Here is a 15,622-nt window from a genome sequence, read left to right on the forward strand (position 1 = left end):
CTGCTGTCAAAGCCACTGAACATTCAAAAATCTGATTGTGACTCTATCTGATGTGTACACAGGAATGCTTTATGTATTATAAATAGCATCTCTGCTATAAGAATAAAGCCTGGTGTGTCCTTATCATTAGTGTAATGTCCAGCTGAGCTATTATGCAAACTGACATTCACACATTGATTTAATGCCAGCTGCTTATGGTCCGGTATAAGTCATGGAGAGAATTAAAAGACATATGGCCTGATTCACTATTCGGTGCTAACCTAGTTAGCACGCCTTAAGGCTTTGGGCGTGCTAACTAGGGTGCTAAGTAGTTAGCACGCGCCAAGCAGAATCGCATCTCGCGCAAAGTACCAAAGGCTGGGTGCGCATGGGTGCGACGTTTAGGGCGCATCTAATGCGACCTTATAGGCGCATAGGGTGCGCCGTTGTTGTCGCACCTGGTGCAACATTTTGCGCGCACCGGCTTTCTTTAGGCGTGATAAGGGTCTTTTCACAAGCGTGCTAACAGGTAGCGCTTTGTGAATCAAGCCCATAATGTTTAGGGGATACCCTCAGGCCCTGGTCGCAGTGGTCAATTGTGTTGCAGAATAATTCTGCATGCCCAGTCACTGCCTATATGATTCTAAGGGTCTGTTCTCAGCACTGCGTTGTAACTGATTGAGTTCTAACTTGCTGCATGAAGGTTTTTTTTATGAAAGTCCATGCCCAGCTTCCAGTGCAGTTCTCTTATAATGCATTATAACCCGTGCATTATGCAACTGACCACTGTGAACCTAGCCTCAATAACTAAGGCTAGGTACACCCCACTCCGTTTACAGATCGGATCCGTTTACATTTGAAAAAATTTTGCGATGGATTGCAAAGTATGCGGCTAGCGGGGAAACATACCTTCTCTCCTTGCGGTCCACCGCTTGCTGCTTGACTTCCTGCAATGTCACCCTCTATACTTCGGAGGGCGGCATTGCAGGAAGTGACGCGGCGGAAGTGGAGAAAAGGTAAACTCCCTGCTCTCCGCATACTTTACATTTTAACAAATTTTGCACAAATAGTTGGAGGGGGGACGGTGACCCAGGTGAGGGAGAGGGAGACCCTGCCGACCGCTGTCATCCCCCCCCCCCCCCTCCTGGCTGCTACCCCCTCCAGGACCAGATTCTGTGTCCAAAATTGCCCGTGTAGAGGGGGGGGAGGGGGGGGATCTGTTTTTACATTGCCCTTCACTACCCCTCTGGGTATTCGGGAGCGATCACGGTCCGGGAAAATGCTGCAAATCCGGACCATCCGTTCAGGTTTATACATCTAATATTACTGTATATTAAAAAAAATTACATTTTATCCATTGTCATTTTCAATGCAGTTTCCCTTAATAAGATGCTCTCTTGGTTCTGCATGTTTTCCTTGTCGGTTATAATTGGAATCCTCCTCCATGGCTGTCGCTCAGTATGGTGTGGCTGCTGTACAGCTTCTAAATGCAGCAGCTTATCGAAAAGCAATTAAGCCAGAGCAAATGCAGCTACAATGTAAAAGTGGAAGTCAGCACTGCATAATGAGAGCCTAGAGGAGCTCTCTCACACAAAGAGCTGACAGGAGAGCAGATGGCTGCTGTTTCCTGACTAATGAAACCCGCCCATGTGTGCTAATCTACAACTTGCTCTCAATATTCTATCTATTGACTCCCATCAATATAGCCATCTTAGTGGGCCCTCAGGCAGTAAAGGCTTTCCCCGAGCTCCTCTCATGGCTTATGGCTGACCCTGTGAACAAATCAGAATTTAGACATTTCCTGAAACCCAACTGTGTATTTTGTTTTTTTGTTTTTTGTTTTTTTTACTTTGATGTAGGGACTCCGTGTCCCTCCTTATATGCCAGTGCCCTTAGTATTCTTCTAGTATTCACTCTGGTTTAAGACAGGCCCCTAGTAACAGGCAATACATGCATATTGTTTGCTAATGCACGGTCTGCCGGCTGTGCATATTGATTTTCCACAGTCTCTCAAGATACCACAGCCTGCGAATTCACATTCTTTCTTATGGATTGTCTCGTTAAAATCCTGTGTGTAATCCACCATCTGCAATGAAAGATTAATTTATCTGCATCTCATATGTCCAACAAAACCTCTGTGTCATTTGAGAGACTCTGCATAAATGGCAGCACAGTAGTGTAGTGGTTAGCGCTCTCACCTTACAGTGCAGAGTCCCTGATTTGAATCCCAACCAGGTCACTATGAGCACAGAGTTAGTATGTTCTCCCTGTGTCTGCAGGGGGGTTCCTCCCATATCCCCAAAAAGTACAGTTACGTTAATATGCTTCCCCCTAAATTGGCCCTAGACTACAATACATACACTACATGATGCATAGACATGACTATGGTAGTGATTAGATGTGAGCCCCAGGGCAGAGGAGTCGGAGCAATTTTGGGTAGTCTGAGTTGGAGTCGGATGATTTTTGTACAAAATCCTCAGCCCTGGTAAGTATTAGACTAAGGAGTCTGAGTCAGAGCCATTTTGGGTACCCGGAGTTAGTTGGAGTCGGTGGCTTCATAAACTGAAGAGTTTGAGTCGGAAGATTTTTGTACCCACTCCACAGCCCTGGTGAGCCCCTCTGAGACACGGTTAAAGCGGAACTCCAGTGAAAATATTGTAATAAAAAAAGTGCTTGATTTTTACAATCATTATGTATACGTGTTTTAGTCAGTTTTTGCCCATTGTAACATATTTCCTCTCCCTGATTTACATTCTGACATTTACCACATGGTGCAATTTTTACTGCTGGCAGGTGATGTCAGTGGAAGAAGATGCTGCTTTCTGTTTTGTCAGTTGGAAACAGCTTTTATTTCCCACAATGCAACGAGGTTCACACAGACAGGAAACTGCCAGGACCATGGTCCTCAGTTTCCTTTATGAGGGGGTTCACCACAATATCGGCCATACAGAGCCCCCTGATGATCTGTTTGTGAAAAGGAATAGATTTCTCATGTAAAAGAGGCTATCGGCTACTGATTGGGATGAAGTTCAATTCTTATGGCCCATACTCACAGGTTACAATTGTCGCTGCAACACGCGGCGCACGCGTGTTGCTGCGCAGGTCGCCTGTGAGTATGAGGCGCAACATGGGCGCGCACCCCGAACCATCGCTCGTCTCTGCTGTCGCCGGGCGATTGGCGTGGTCAATCGACTGGCGACAGTTGCCGCCGCAACTTCGCCACAACTGTCGCTAGTCCGCGTGAGTATGCGGACTAGCGACAGCAACCTCTGTCCAGAACACGGAGCTTCCGGTGGCGGGGGAGGAACGTCGGCGACAGCTTCCGTCGCACAGCTGATCTCTCTTCCGCGTGTGTACGCGGGGGGACCTGGCGACGAGCTGTCGCAGGCCTGTCGCGCACACGCTCCCGTGTGCTAGCGACAGGCCACAAATGTAGCCCGTGAGTATGGGCCATTTGTCACGGTTTCTCTTTAAGTGACAAGACCATATACTCTGTACAGCACTGCACAAGGTGTTGGCTCTACAGAAATACTAAATAACATTGCAGTATATAAATGTGTAGTAATAATCAGCGGTTAGTGTAAAAAAATCGGTTTTAATTTCCAGCTTGGGCACCTCCTCTCACACTCATATCCAGGACTTCTCACGAGTGTCTCCCCGCCTTTGGATCTTTCTACCACAGACTGTCCGTCATGTTCCATGCCTGGCAATTTTCAAGCGTACCCTTAAGGCACACCTTTTCAGACAAGCTTATAATTTGCTATGGCTAGAATTTAAAGCTCACTACTTCAACTGTTGACCCCTTTGTCTACTTCCAGTGTCTCAACTCCACTACCGTCTAGATCAGGGATGTCAAACCGGTCCTTCGAGGGCCGAGGTCCTCACACATTTCTGACACAGCTCAAATGAATTGATGGGTCTGAATCAGGAAAGGTGGGATCCATCAGGTAGAACACATTCCTCTTTCTCAGTCCATCCTAAACACTGGCATGGATCTGGCCCTCCAGGCCTGGAGTTCAACACCTGTGTTCTAGATCAGTGGTCCTCAAACTAAGGCCTGCGGGCCAAATGTGGCCCCCTGAGGCACATCAGGTGAAACTGCAGTCCAATTGGACTGAAGGTTGTCACCTGGGTATGCTTCACTGTCTGGCCCGCAAAGACTTCTATGTATACTCCGGCCTCCCAGCAGTCTGAAGTATGTTGACCCTGCCCCTGACCCAAAACATTTGGGGACCCCTGATCTAGATTGTAAGCTTCCAATGGCATTTCCTGTTTCTGTGCAATTTATCAGATGAACGCCTATCGGTATTGGTGAGGTAATTGAAACTATTATTCATGTAGACTATTTATTATAAACAAGCTGTTCTGCACGGTGATATAACATGGCATTGTGTTGTACCAGGTCCTTTAGGAGTCCAGCAGCCGTCATTGCTTGGGGCCTCACCTACAATCTACACTCAGTCAGCACTCGCAGCAGCTGGACTCACCACCCCGACTCAAGCCAACTACCAGCTCTCTCAGACTGCAGCACTCCAGCAGCATGCTGCCGCAGCCGCCGCCGCCGCAGCCGCCCTCCAGCAGGTGAGTCTTCCTCTCTCAATAAAAAACAGAGAAACCATTAGCATTATGGCTTCAAGAACAAGTCTAGACTCCTCCTTAATGTGAAGCTGGCACTGGGGCCTTAGCTCCTTAGCTATGCCACTAATGGCATCACTCCCATCTGGTGCAATTTCTGTATTGGGGTAGGGGGGGGAGGGGTTACAGCAAGCGCCAGTTCAGAGGAATGTGTGTACAGTGGGGGAAAATGATTTGCATGTTATTCACGCATTACAGGTGGGAACCCTCCTCTGTTAAACAGCTTCTCACAGGCAGCCTATTTTACTGTGTGTCCAAATTCTGAAATCACACATTGGATTACTTTTAGGGCCAGGTTCACACGGACGCTTGGCGGCGTCTACCGTCAAGCGTTCGGGACCCATCGGCTAAACTCTCCCATTCAAGTGAATAGGAGCGTTTAGCATTGCGCGGTTACCGTCGATTACCGTCGATTGCATAAACGCGGCGTTCTGATCCCGATTTAACGCATCGTTTCGGCCGTCCCTAGAAGCCGCATGCAACGTCCAGGGACGGCTAGCTGGCGCGGCTTCATGTCCCCCTGCGGGGACGAGAAACGCCGATCGCGACGATCTCTGTACCGCCGCCACCGAACGGGACGTCACAGGACGACGCGACTTCCTGGCCGCCCCAACGCCGCGTGCCGTCCGTGTGAACCGGCCCTTACTGAGGTTGAGTCTGGCAAACCTAGATTGGAGTCTCTGTTTTTTTGCTAATGTTTGTAACCATTGCCTAGGTCACATCAGATAATAGCGGGATTGCTGCAGGGTTAGTTAATTAGGGATTTGTATGATTACAGTCACATACACACATTCTCAACAACAGCTTATCTGCTGATAGTTGAAGGCTGCTCTGGATTTATTAGGGAAAAGTGCTACATTGACAGTAGGACAATTTCTGACCTGCTTAAAAAGCAGCCAGGTATTTTAGATCTGCTGTCCAGAACTATCCATGAACTTCTTCACATTTGTGTAATGGAACTAATCATTTATTGAATGAATGATGTCTCTGAGGTTTGATCATTCTATTCTCCCCTCCCACATCGCCTTTGTGGCTGAATAGTAGAATGGATAAGGGCTCTGCCTCTGACACAGGAGACCTGGGTTCGAATCTCGGCTCTGCCTGTTCAATTAGCCAGCGCCTATTCAGTAGGAGACCTTGGGCAAGTCTCCCTAACCCTGCTACTGCCTATAGAGCGCGCCCTAGTGGCTGCAGCTCAAAACGCCAGGTGAAAAGCGTGATATAAATGTTCTGTGTCTGTCTGTGTCAATATTCTAGTATTAGTATCTTACTGCCTGCATCAAACTCTTTCTAATCTCACACTAATATCACACTCCTGCTCCCGCTAAACCGAGCCCTAACGCTCCTGCTCCCGCTAAACCGAGCCCTAACGCTCCTGCTCCCGCTAAACCGAGCCCTAACGCTCCTGCTCCCGCTAAACCGAGCCCTAACGCTCCTGCTCCCGCTAAACCGAGCCCTAACGCTCCTGCTCCCGCTAAACCGAGCCCTAACGCTCCTGCTCCCGCTAAACCGAGCCCGAGGGTTAGGGCTCTGTTTAGCGGGAGCAGGAGGGTTAGTGATTGGTTTAGTGGGAGCTAGCATGAGGTCATTATGAAGTTACAGCAGCAAAGCTACCAGTATGTTTGCTTCTCATGTCCTCTGGTTATGTATTTCCACTTGTGTATTGTACCATCACTTGTTTGGCTGTTACTGAGGTCAGGCCTTTTGTTTTATATTTGTGACATTTCTTCCTTAGTTAATCTGTGAAATTTTGTGTTTCAGCAATATAATCAGCCGCAGCAGATCTACAGTGTACAGCAGCAGGTATGTAAACTATTGTCTTCTGTTCCACTATAGCCTCAGCCTAGAAAAACTCCCATGCCTGCCATGTCGAAAGCTACGTACTCTCCTCCTGACGGGTCCTGCGACGTCCCCTTGACGACAGTCGTTAAGCAACGCCTCTTCCTGACTACTCGACAGTCGTGAACGGGAAGTAAGCGATCGCGGTACTCTGTGTGGAGTTGTCAGGGATCCGTTGCTTAACAATGCACAATTGCTGCGGGGGGGGGGGCAATATTGTTTAACATAATTGTTAAACTATGTTCCCTGACGTTGGGCAACATTGTTGCAAATATCATCTCTATGAAATGTTTAGAGCACAGGTGTCAAACACAAGGCCCGACGGCCGAATTTAGCCCTCCTTGCCATATTATGTGGCCCTCAAGATTTTCAAATGTGCATCACTGTACAGCACACTGCCTTCCCATCCAGAGGGGCACACCAGTGAGAGTAATTCTGATTGAAACATTGTCAGTTTAAGCCTGGGTGCACCAGCAACCCACGGGACATTCCCAGTGAAATTTGGCATGGGGCCATCTACTGGGATACCCTCACTGACACCATCACATAACAGAATAGCGCAATGGAGCAGTGTAATATTTCTCTGCTCAAGCATTGTCCTGTCTCGTCTGTTCTTCCTGGCAGTCACGCGCTCTATGCCTCTATACCGCCTTCTCCTGATCACATGACGTGCCTCAGGAGCCAGAGGATTACAGCATAGAGCGTGTGGCTGTCAGAAAGATCAGAGGAGAGCAGTACTGGAGCAGGTTAATATTACACTGCTCCACTGCGCTAATCTGCAGAAGGGAAGGAGCAGGCCCTCACAACCGCCATAGTTACACCACTTACCGTATTTTTCGCCATATAAGACGCACTTTTTCTCCCCCAAAAATGGGGAGAAAAAGTCCCTGTGTCTTATGCGGCAAAGGCAGGGAATCCCTGACTTCCAAACGCCTGCCGATAGGAACCGCCGACCCGCTGCCACATCAGGGATTCCCTGCCTGTGTGCCCGCTCTGTCCCTGCTATCCCCATGTGTCCATGTTTCTTCCAGTGTCACTGCTATCTCCTCCATGTCCCCGCTATGTTGGCAATGTCCCCCGCTGATGCAGGCTCTTGCCTCTCCAGCAGCGTCCGTGGGGATAGCCGACCTCTTCACCGCTGCACTTCTCGCTCTAGTAACCGCGACTTTTACGGATGCGTCATCAGTACAAGCCAACGCTAGGCTTGTACTGATGATGCGTCTGTACAAGGCACGGTCACTAGAGCGAGAAGTGCAGCGGTGAAGAGGATGGCTATCCCCGCGAGCGCTGCAGGAGAGGTAAGCGCCTGCATCAGCGGGGGACATTGCCAACATAGCGGGGACATGAAGGAGATAGTGGGGGACATTGCCAACATAGCGGGGGGGGGGGGGGGGACATTGTAAAGACAGGGGACATGGAGGAGATAGCGAGGATACAGCAGCACTACACTTTATACATTTAAACATTGAACAGGGACACATCCAAGTAGTGGTGACATGGCGGAGGTACAGCAGAGCTACACTGTATACATTTAAACATCGAGCAGGAACACGTGCAAGTAGCAGGGACATCAGAGAGAAGCGGGGACACGGCAGAGATAGTGGGGACAAGGGAAGAAACCGAGACATGGAAGATAGCAGGAACACCTGGGGACAGAAGGTGGACACCTGGGAGGACAGAAGAGGGGTCACCTAGGAACAGAAGCGGACACCTGAGAGGACAGAAGGGGACATTGGAGGATACCAACTGGGGGAGAACATCTTCAAGACGCTCCTGGAATACACGGACGCACCAGGTTTAGTATCTTCCACCCCCAACCCCCCCCCCCCCCCCGGATTTTGCCCACTAAACCTAGGTGCGTCTTATATTCCGGAGCGTCTTCTACGCCGCAAAATACGGTAGTTTCAATAAATGTTAAATCTTATGTTAAATCTTTAAATGCTATGTTAAATTTAAATGTTAAATCTTAATAAACAAATTGGCCCTCGATTTAGACTTTAAGGTTTTGGCCCCTTATTGATATCCCTAGTTTAGAGATGTTCCCCCTGCTTTATGAAGCCTGTCTGGTCTTGCCTATTTAAATCACACTGATAACACATGAAGAAGGGTGGAAGTGCCCAAATATAACTACAGTATCTCTGAGTATATGTTATAGAGCCATAAATAAATACATGAGGGGCTTGATTCAGTAAACGGTGCTGTCCTACTTAGCACGCCTAAAGTCTTTAGGCGTGTTAACCAGGGTGCTAAGTAGGTTAGCACTGTTTCTAAAATCAGATCGCGCGCAAAGATCCGCGTGCAAAACTTTGCGCGCGCACAGCGCGGTGCGTGTGGAACATCTCATAGATATGAATGGGCACTTCGTGCGCACTGCGCTGTGCGCGCGCAAAACTTTGTGCGCGGATCTTTGGACGCGATCTGATTTTAACACGCCCAAACTGAGTTAAGGCGTGATAATGGCCTTTTCAGAAGCGTGCTAACAGTTAGCACTGCTTACTGAATTGAGCCCGAGGTATCTTACCTCTCCAGATGAACCAACTCCAAAACACAAGGGTTAGATCAGGTAAGGTATATTCAGGCGGGCCTCTGCCCGCTTCATCTGGTCAATAAATAAATGTTGTGGCTGCTCTGTTCTCCGGCAGGGATCAGTATCTTTTCCTTTGGTGACAGTTTGGGTTAAAATTTCAGGTGAGTATGTAGCCTTATCCAAAATACTGAACAAGCATGCAGATCAGATGTTTCTGACTGGATTACCTGAATGCTTGTTTCAGGTGGGTGATTTCACACTGCAGCTAAAGAGGCCAGTAGGACTGCCAGGCAACTGGTATTGTTTTACTTACTGTACGCTGCAGGTTATCCTAATGGAGGAAGCGCTAGTGAAATATAATTGGATCACGTTACAATGCTATTCTATCGTTCGCTGCTCCACAACGCAATGGACATAGAGTGAAAGGAGGCTAAAGACTGCAAATGTTCTTTTGTACCTTCATTTTTGATTAGTGATGTGGCATAAATTATCGTGGTATTTGTCCTCTGCTAATTTTTTTTTTTTTTTTTTTTTTTTTGCTCTTTCAGTTGCAGCAGCCACAGCAAACCTTGATAACTCAGGTAAGCGCTGCTTTTTTTGTGTGCTACGTTAGTAATCTATCCTGTGAGCGTAATGTGATTGGTTGGGTGGATGTTTGGATTGTTGCTCAGTTGATTTGTGTCCTGTTTTCCAGCCTGCTGTTGCTCTGCCCACAAGCCTGGCACTGACCGCTCCTCAGCAGGCTGCACAGATAACCGTGTCCTATCCCACTCCTCGCTCCAGCCAGCAGCAGACCCAGCCCCAGAAACAGAGGGTGTTCACCGGCGTCGTCACCAAGCTGCATGAAACCTTTGGCTTTGTAGACGAAGATGTGTTTTTTCAGCTCACGTATGTATTTACTAGCATAATAAAGTGGGGAACGCTGGTAAACTGGAAAGTCAAGTTATGTTTCATGTATCAAAGTTACTTTTTGCAGTTTGGGCGCAAGTTGACACTGACCCAGATCTCCAGCAATTGCAGTTTGGTTGGTTTGGTTGCAAGTTGCGAAACACAACACAATTTGCACCTCAAACAAAACTTAAGTGAACCTGAAAGGGAAAAATGTGCCCCTGGGGGATATTTGCCTCAGGAGGGGGGTGGATCCTAAAAAGGCTTCCTCCATCGTCCTCCTCCGCAGGAGCAATTCAGCCCTGGGATCCCCAAAAATCCTCTTGTCGCCAATGTGTGCAGACGCACTGGTGGCTTCCTGCTTGGACTCTGGAGGAAATAGTCAAGCCTGATTGGGTCTGCTAAGCTGCGCAAGCTTCAGCTACATTGCCAGCACTCTCCATTGGCTCAGCGGGTCCATTGGTTGTAGGGAATTTGACTGCAGTACCTATCCAAGACCTTTCGATTGAGAGATTTCCAGCATGCTGGATCGATTAAAACTCCAATTGAGCAGCCACTTTGAGACATCGATTTTTGACAGATTAGATCGTTCTGATCAGATCTGCCAGATCTGATCAGAACGATCTAATCTATTTTTAGACTGCCACTGCTCTTTAAAGTGAGACGCATGGAGGCTGCTGTATTTATTTCCTTTTAAACAATGCACCTTACCTGGCTGTCCTACTGATACTCTGCTTCTAATACTTTTAGCTATAGACCCTGAACAAGCATGTACTGTAGATCATTTTTTTTTTATAAGATTAGCTGCATCCTTGTTTCAGGTGTGTGATTCAGACACTGACGCCAAAGAAGTAGGACGCCAGGCAACTGGTACGGTAAAAGGAAAGAAATATGGCAGCCTCCATACACCACTGGCTTCAAGGTGCCTTTAACCACTTGCCGACCGCGCACTCATACCGCGCGTCGGCAAAGTGGCAGCTGCAGGACCAGCGACGCAGTTCTGCGTCGCCAGCTGCAGGCTAGCTAATCAGGAAGCAGCTGCTCACGCGAGCGGCTGCTTCCTGTCAATTCACGGCGGGGGGCTCCGTGAATAGCCTGCGGGCCGCCGATCGCGGCTCGCAGGCTAAATGTAAGGCAATAATCCGCTTTGTTTACATTTGTACAACACTGCTAACAGTAGCAGGGTTGTACCAGATCAGCGATCCCCGGCCAATCAGCGGCCGGGGATTGCTGTCACATGACAGGCAGGAGCCTGTTAGAGGCTGCACAGGACAGATCCGTTCCTATGCAGCCTCCGATCTCCGGGGAAGGGAGGGAGGAGAGGGAGGGGGAGGGGGAATGTCGCCGCGGAGGGGGGCAACATTTCCCTCAGACAGGCAGGAGTGATCAGACCCCCCCCCCCCCCTGCACATCAAGCTCTGCCTGCTACCTGATCTGTGCTGGGGGCTGCAGAGCCCACCCAGCACATATCACAGAATACAGCGCTGGTCCTTAAGGGGGGTAAAGCGTGGGTCCTCAAGTGGTTAAAGGGAAGGTTCAAGCAAAATAAAAAAAATTAGTTTCACTTACCTGGGGCTTCTACCAGCCCCATGCAGCCATCCTGTGCCCTCGTAGTCACTCACTGCTGCTCCAGTCCCCCGCTGGCAGCTTGCCGACCTCGGAGGTCACCGGAACGCATTGCGTACATTTTTCCGCATTCCCGCTAGTGCAGAAACATTAACACATACAATTTTTACGCGTTACTGCTTCAATGCGTAAATTTTTACACATTGAACCAGTAATGCGTAAAATTGTATTTGTTAATGTTCCTGCACTAGCGGGAATGTGTAAAAATGTACGCAATGCGTCCCGCCGACCTCCGAGGTTGGCAAGCTGCCAGCAGGGGACTGGAGCAGCAGTGAGTGACTAGGAGGGCACAGGATGGCTGCATGGGGCTGGTAGAAGCCCCAGGTAAGTAAAACTCATTTTTTTATTTTGCTTGGACCAAGGAATCTTAATTTAGTGTTTCTGCTGCTGGTATTTTCATTTGATGATATTCTTTTTTTTTTTTTATAACTACTTTCTCTATGCATTTTGCAGTGCTGTTAAGGGCAAGTCTCCACAAGTCGGAGACAGAGTTTTGGTGGAAGCCACTTACAATCCCAACATGCCATTTAAATGGAACGCACAGAGGATTCAGACACTTCCAAACCAAGTACGTGAATGTGTGTGCTGTCCGCTAGTCTGTGCTTTTTTGTGGGAGGTGCATGGGTGTGTGTGTGTGCTGTCCGCTAGTCTGTGCTCCTTTGTGGGAGGTGCATGGGTGTGTGTGCTGTCCGCTAGTCTGTGCTCCTTTGTGGGAGGTGCATGGGTGTGTGTGCTGTCCGCTAGTCTGTGCTCCTTTGTGTGGTATTATACCAATTTCTTACTCCCATTGGCATTCCTTTCTGCAGAATCCGGCACCAGCACAGCCTTTGATGAAAAACCCAGCAGCAGTCATGCCTTCTGTTGCACAACAGTCAGCTTTCGGGGTTCCGACCCAGCCTCCTCCACAAGCACAAACCTTGCTCCAGGCCCAAATCTCTGCAGCTTCACTAAATCCATTACTGCAAGCACAACCGTCACCTCTGCTGCAGCAACAGCCAAAAGGTATCATTTGTTTGAATAACTATTGTCTTCAAATCCGTTCTGTAGACTGCAAGACTTTCTACAGATGTGTCCAGATTCTGGTGGCCATATGCTCTGCAGAGTGGTGGTACTGTAGATTAGGTTCATTTTATAAAATTGCCAAACTCAGGAGGATATCCGTTCAGTATGTGATGGGAGTGGTTTGGGGTTTGGATATTCATATAACTAGGATCTGGATATTGGCGCAGTTTGTGGCTGAAGCTGTGGCTATTAGCAATACCTAAATTAATGGGTGCAGAGTTTCAGCTAATATGTAGCTGATCACTGGATACTGTGATCGGGTATACACACACACGTGTATACACACGTGCACATGCACACACAGTTTAACACATGCAAACATACTGGAAGAAGCCCCAAGTTAAACTGCCCACTTTTTATTCACTTTAGGCTACCTTCAAAGGGAATCTGAAGTGACAATAAACTCATGAAATAATGAATTGTATGTGTAGTACAGCTAAGTAATAGAACAAAACAGCAAAGAAGAGTCTTATATTGTTTTCAGTTCAGGAAGAGTTAAGAAACTTAATTTATCTATGCAAAAGAGCTTCTGTGAGCTCTTTGACCCAACTTGGGTCAAAGACCATCATGTTTTCTGAAGCTCTTCTACATCAAAGAAACAGTAAGACACGACTTCAGAGGTTTTACTGCAGGGAAGTTCAAAGGGTCAGTATCTCTGCTCTGTTTCATAGTTTAAAATGCAGAGTGTAGTTGGTGGTCTCTTGCAGCCTAGCAACGAATGAGGGAAACTGGGCTGGGGTGTGTACTTGGTCATGGTAATGCATTGGATCTGGCATATTTTCCCTCTAACTGTGGAAAAGATTTAAGGTGGTTTGGGGCAGTTGTTGCTGATATATTTGTACTTGTGTGTAGCTTCCCTTATGTTTTTGTCTTTTTTTTTTTTTTCTCTTCTCATTTCCAGTGGGCTTGCTGCAGACCCCTGTACGTATTGTATCCCAGCCACAGCCGGTGAGGAGGATCGAACCACCATCCAGATTTTCTGGCAGAAGTGATAGGGGAGATTCCATATCCACTAGAAAGGATGATCGAAAGTAAGTAAAACTACAGCTGATTGGATGGAAACATGGAATATGTTTTGTATAGGAAAGCAACACAGAAATGCAGTTTGGGAAAACGCTCTTACATTAAATATATCTACCGTATCTGGATAAATTGGAATGCATACAAGCTCTACACATACCAGTAGTTTGGAGACTGTAGTCCTCCATATTAGAATTGGCATTAGTATGACCGAAAAAATAAACATAAAATCCTACTGCTATTTTTTAGTCTACAGTGCACAGTGAGGCGCTGTTAAAGCATAATTAAACGTAAAAACTCCACCTTTAGTCTATGACTAAAAGTATTAGAGGCAAAAGATCAGCCGGCTAGCCAGGTAACTGGTATTGTTTAAAAGGGAATAAATATGGCAGTCTCCATATCCCTCTCACTTCAGTTGTCTTGTAAAATTCCTAAGCGTTGGCAGTTAGGAGACGAATTTCATGTTACATACTTTCAATCAACAAAATTGTAATATGCAAATTAGGAGTCTGAGTCGAGGAGTTGGAGGAATCCTAACCTGAGGAGTCGGAGTCGGTGGATTTATGTACATAATCCACAGCCCTGGTAAATACTACCAATATTTTACTACTGCTAAACCTAACCCTAGCCTCATGCAGAACCCCCATCCCCCACATGCCTAATCCTTACCACCCACCACACCAATCCTTGAAACCCCCCTAGCTGACCTCTAAACTCAAATATTTCAAATACCCCCCCCCCCCTCCAAAAGAAAAAATGTTATCTTTGTGTGTCAGCTGTAAATTAACTTGCCTACGAGGGCTGCTCCCTAGCCCCTGTCTCCTTGCAGCTGCCACAGCTGCACCAACTGCACTTCAAAGCTGCTGCAAGCAGATCACATTCCCGGTCCCTGGTGCATGCCAGGAGATGTGGTGTTCCTGGACCTGCTGCATGCCTGGAGCGGAGCGTGCCCGGCTCCCTAGTGCATGCCGGGAGATGTAGTCTTTAGTGTCTCTACATCTCCTGACTGGTAGATGTAATGACTACATCTCCCGGCATACACTAGGAGGTCTCATCTCCTGGCATGCAGCAGAGCTGGGAACACCACATCTCCAGACATACGAGGGACCGGGAATGCACTCCATTTGCAGCAACTTTGCGGTGTGGTCGTGAAAGCTGCAAGATGCATGCTTTTATGGAGATGAGGGCTATAGAGCAAACACACACACACTCACTCACACTCCGTTACAAACCTCCCGTGGGGGGTGGGGGGGTTCATTTTCAAGTTTCCTAGATCTGGTGCTCAGATCACTTTAAAGCAATAATCTACATTTGGGTGTGTCACTTCTGGGGTTCGATATGTGGACAGTTAAGTCACATGACCGCAACTTAGTTGCCGTCCATTGCGCTGCTGATCCCAGTCATTGACATTGAAGCAATGCGTTTGTTTCATCAGCACTGCGTTGTTAGTTGTTCTTGCAACAGGGTGACTCTCACTTTTCATCCTGATACCTTCTCCTTTGTCTCCAGTAAAGGGAACAGGCTGCTCAAAAGTAGTTAAACAGTATCTGTACAGAGATGATCTTAGGCCTGGAACCCACTAGCAGCGCATTCTAAGCGCCCGTGATTTGTAAAGCTCTTGCTAATGCAATGCTATGGGTATTTTTCAAAAATCACATCGTCAAGTGGGATCACACCCATAGCATTACATTAGAAAGAGCTTTTCAAATCACAAGCGCTTAGAAAAGCGCTGTTAGTGGGTTCCAATCCTTAGGCCTAGTTCACACTACAATTGCAACGCTAAGCATTCTTCTCTGCGTTTTTTTTTTTTTGTTACGCGATTTCTGTCCTTTTTACAGTAATTTGCGTGTTTTGTTTTTTTTTATACTCAAACAAATGTAGCTGTGCTCCGCCTGCAGTGACCCTAATAAGGCCGGGGCTATTGTTAAAGGATGTGGTCATTAAATACTAGTATTAACCCTGTGCAATCAAATACATTCACACAGGCGAGTGTTCAAAAAAAATTCAAAAAATAAAATCTGGAGGGTACTTGTTTCTATAGAAACT

At 47.5% G+C, this 15,622-nt stretch overlaps 1 protein-coding gene across 2 annotated transcripts in view; it reads left to right on the plus strand.

Moving 5' to 3' along the window:
• CCAR1 (cell division cycle and apoptosis regulator 1) overlaps positions 1-15,622 on the plus strand; it is a 111,369-nt gene that overhangs the window by 23,730 nt on the left and 72,017 nt on the right. For both annotated transcript variants that reach the window (XM_068257674.1, XM_068257675.1), the window contains 7 exons: positions 4,382-4,560; positions 6,376-6,417; positions 9,529-9,561; positions 9,675-9,868; positions 11,948-12,062; positions 12,301-12,496; positions 13,458-13,587. In XM_068257674.1, the coding sequence (XP_068113775.1) occupies positions 4,382-4,560; positions 6,376-6,417; positions 9,529-9,561; positions 9,675-9,868; positions 11,948-12,062; positions 12,301-12,496; positions 13,458-13,587 (889 nt within the window). The remainder of the gene's footprint in view (positions 1-4,381; positions 4,561-6,375; positions 6,418-9,528; positions 9,562-9,674; positions 9,869-11,947; positions 12,063-12,300; positions 12,497-13,457; positions 13,588-15,622) is intronic.

The sequence above is a fragment of the Hyperolius riggenbachi genome, chromosome 10 (genome assembly GCF_040937935.1).
Source record: "Hyperolius riggenbachi isolate aHypRig1 chromosome 10, aHypRig1.pri, whole genome shotgun sequence".
In the NCBI taxonomy this organism is placed as follows: domain Eukaryota; kingdom Metazoa; phylum Chordata; class Amphibia; order Anura; family Hyperoliidae; genus Hyperolius; species Hyperolius riggenbachi.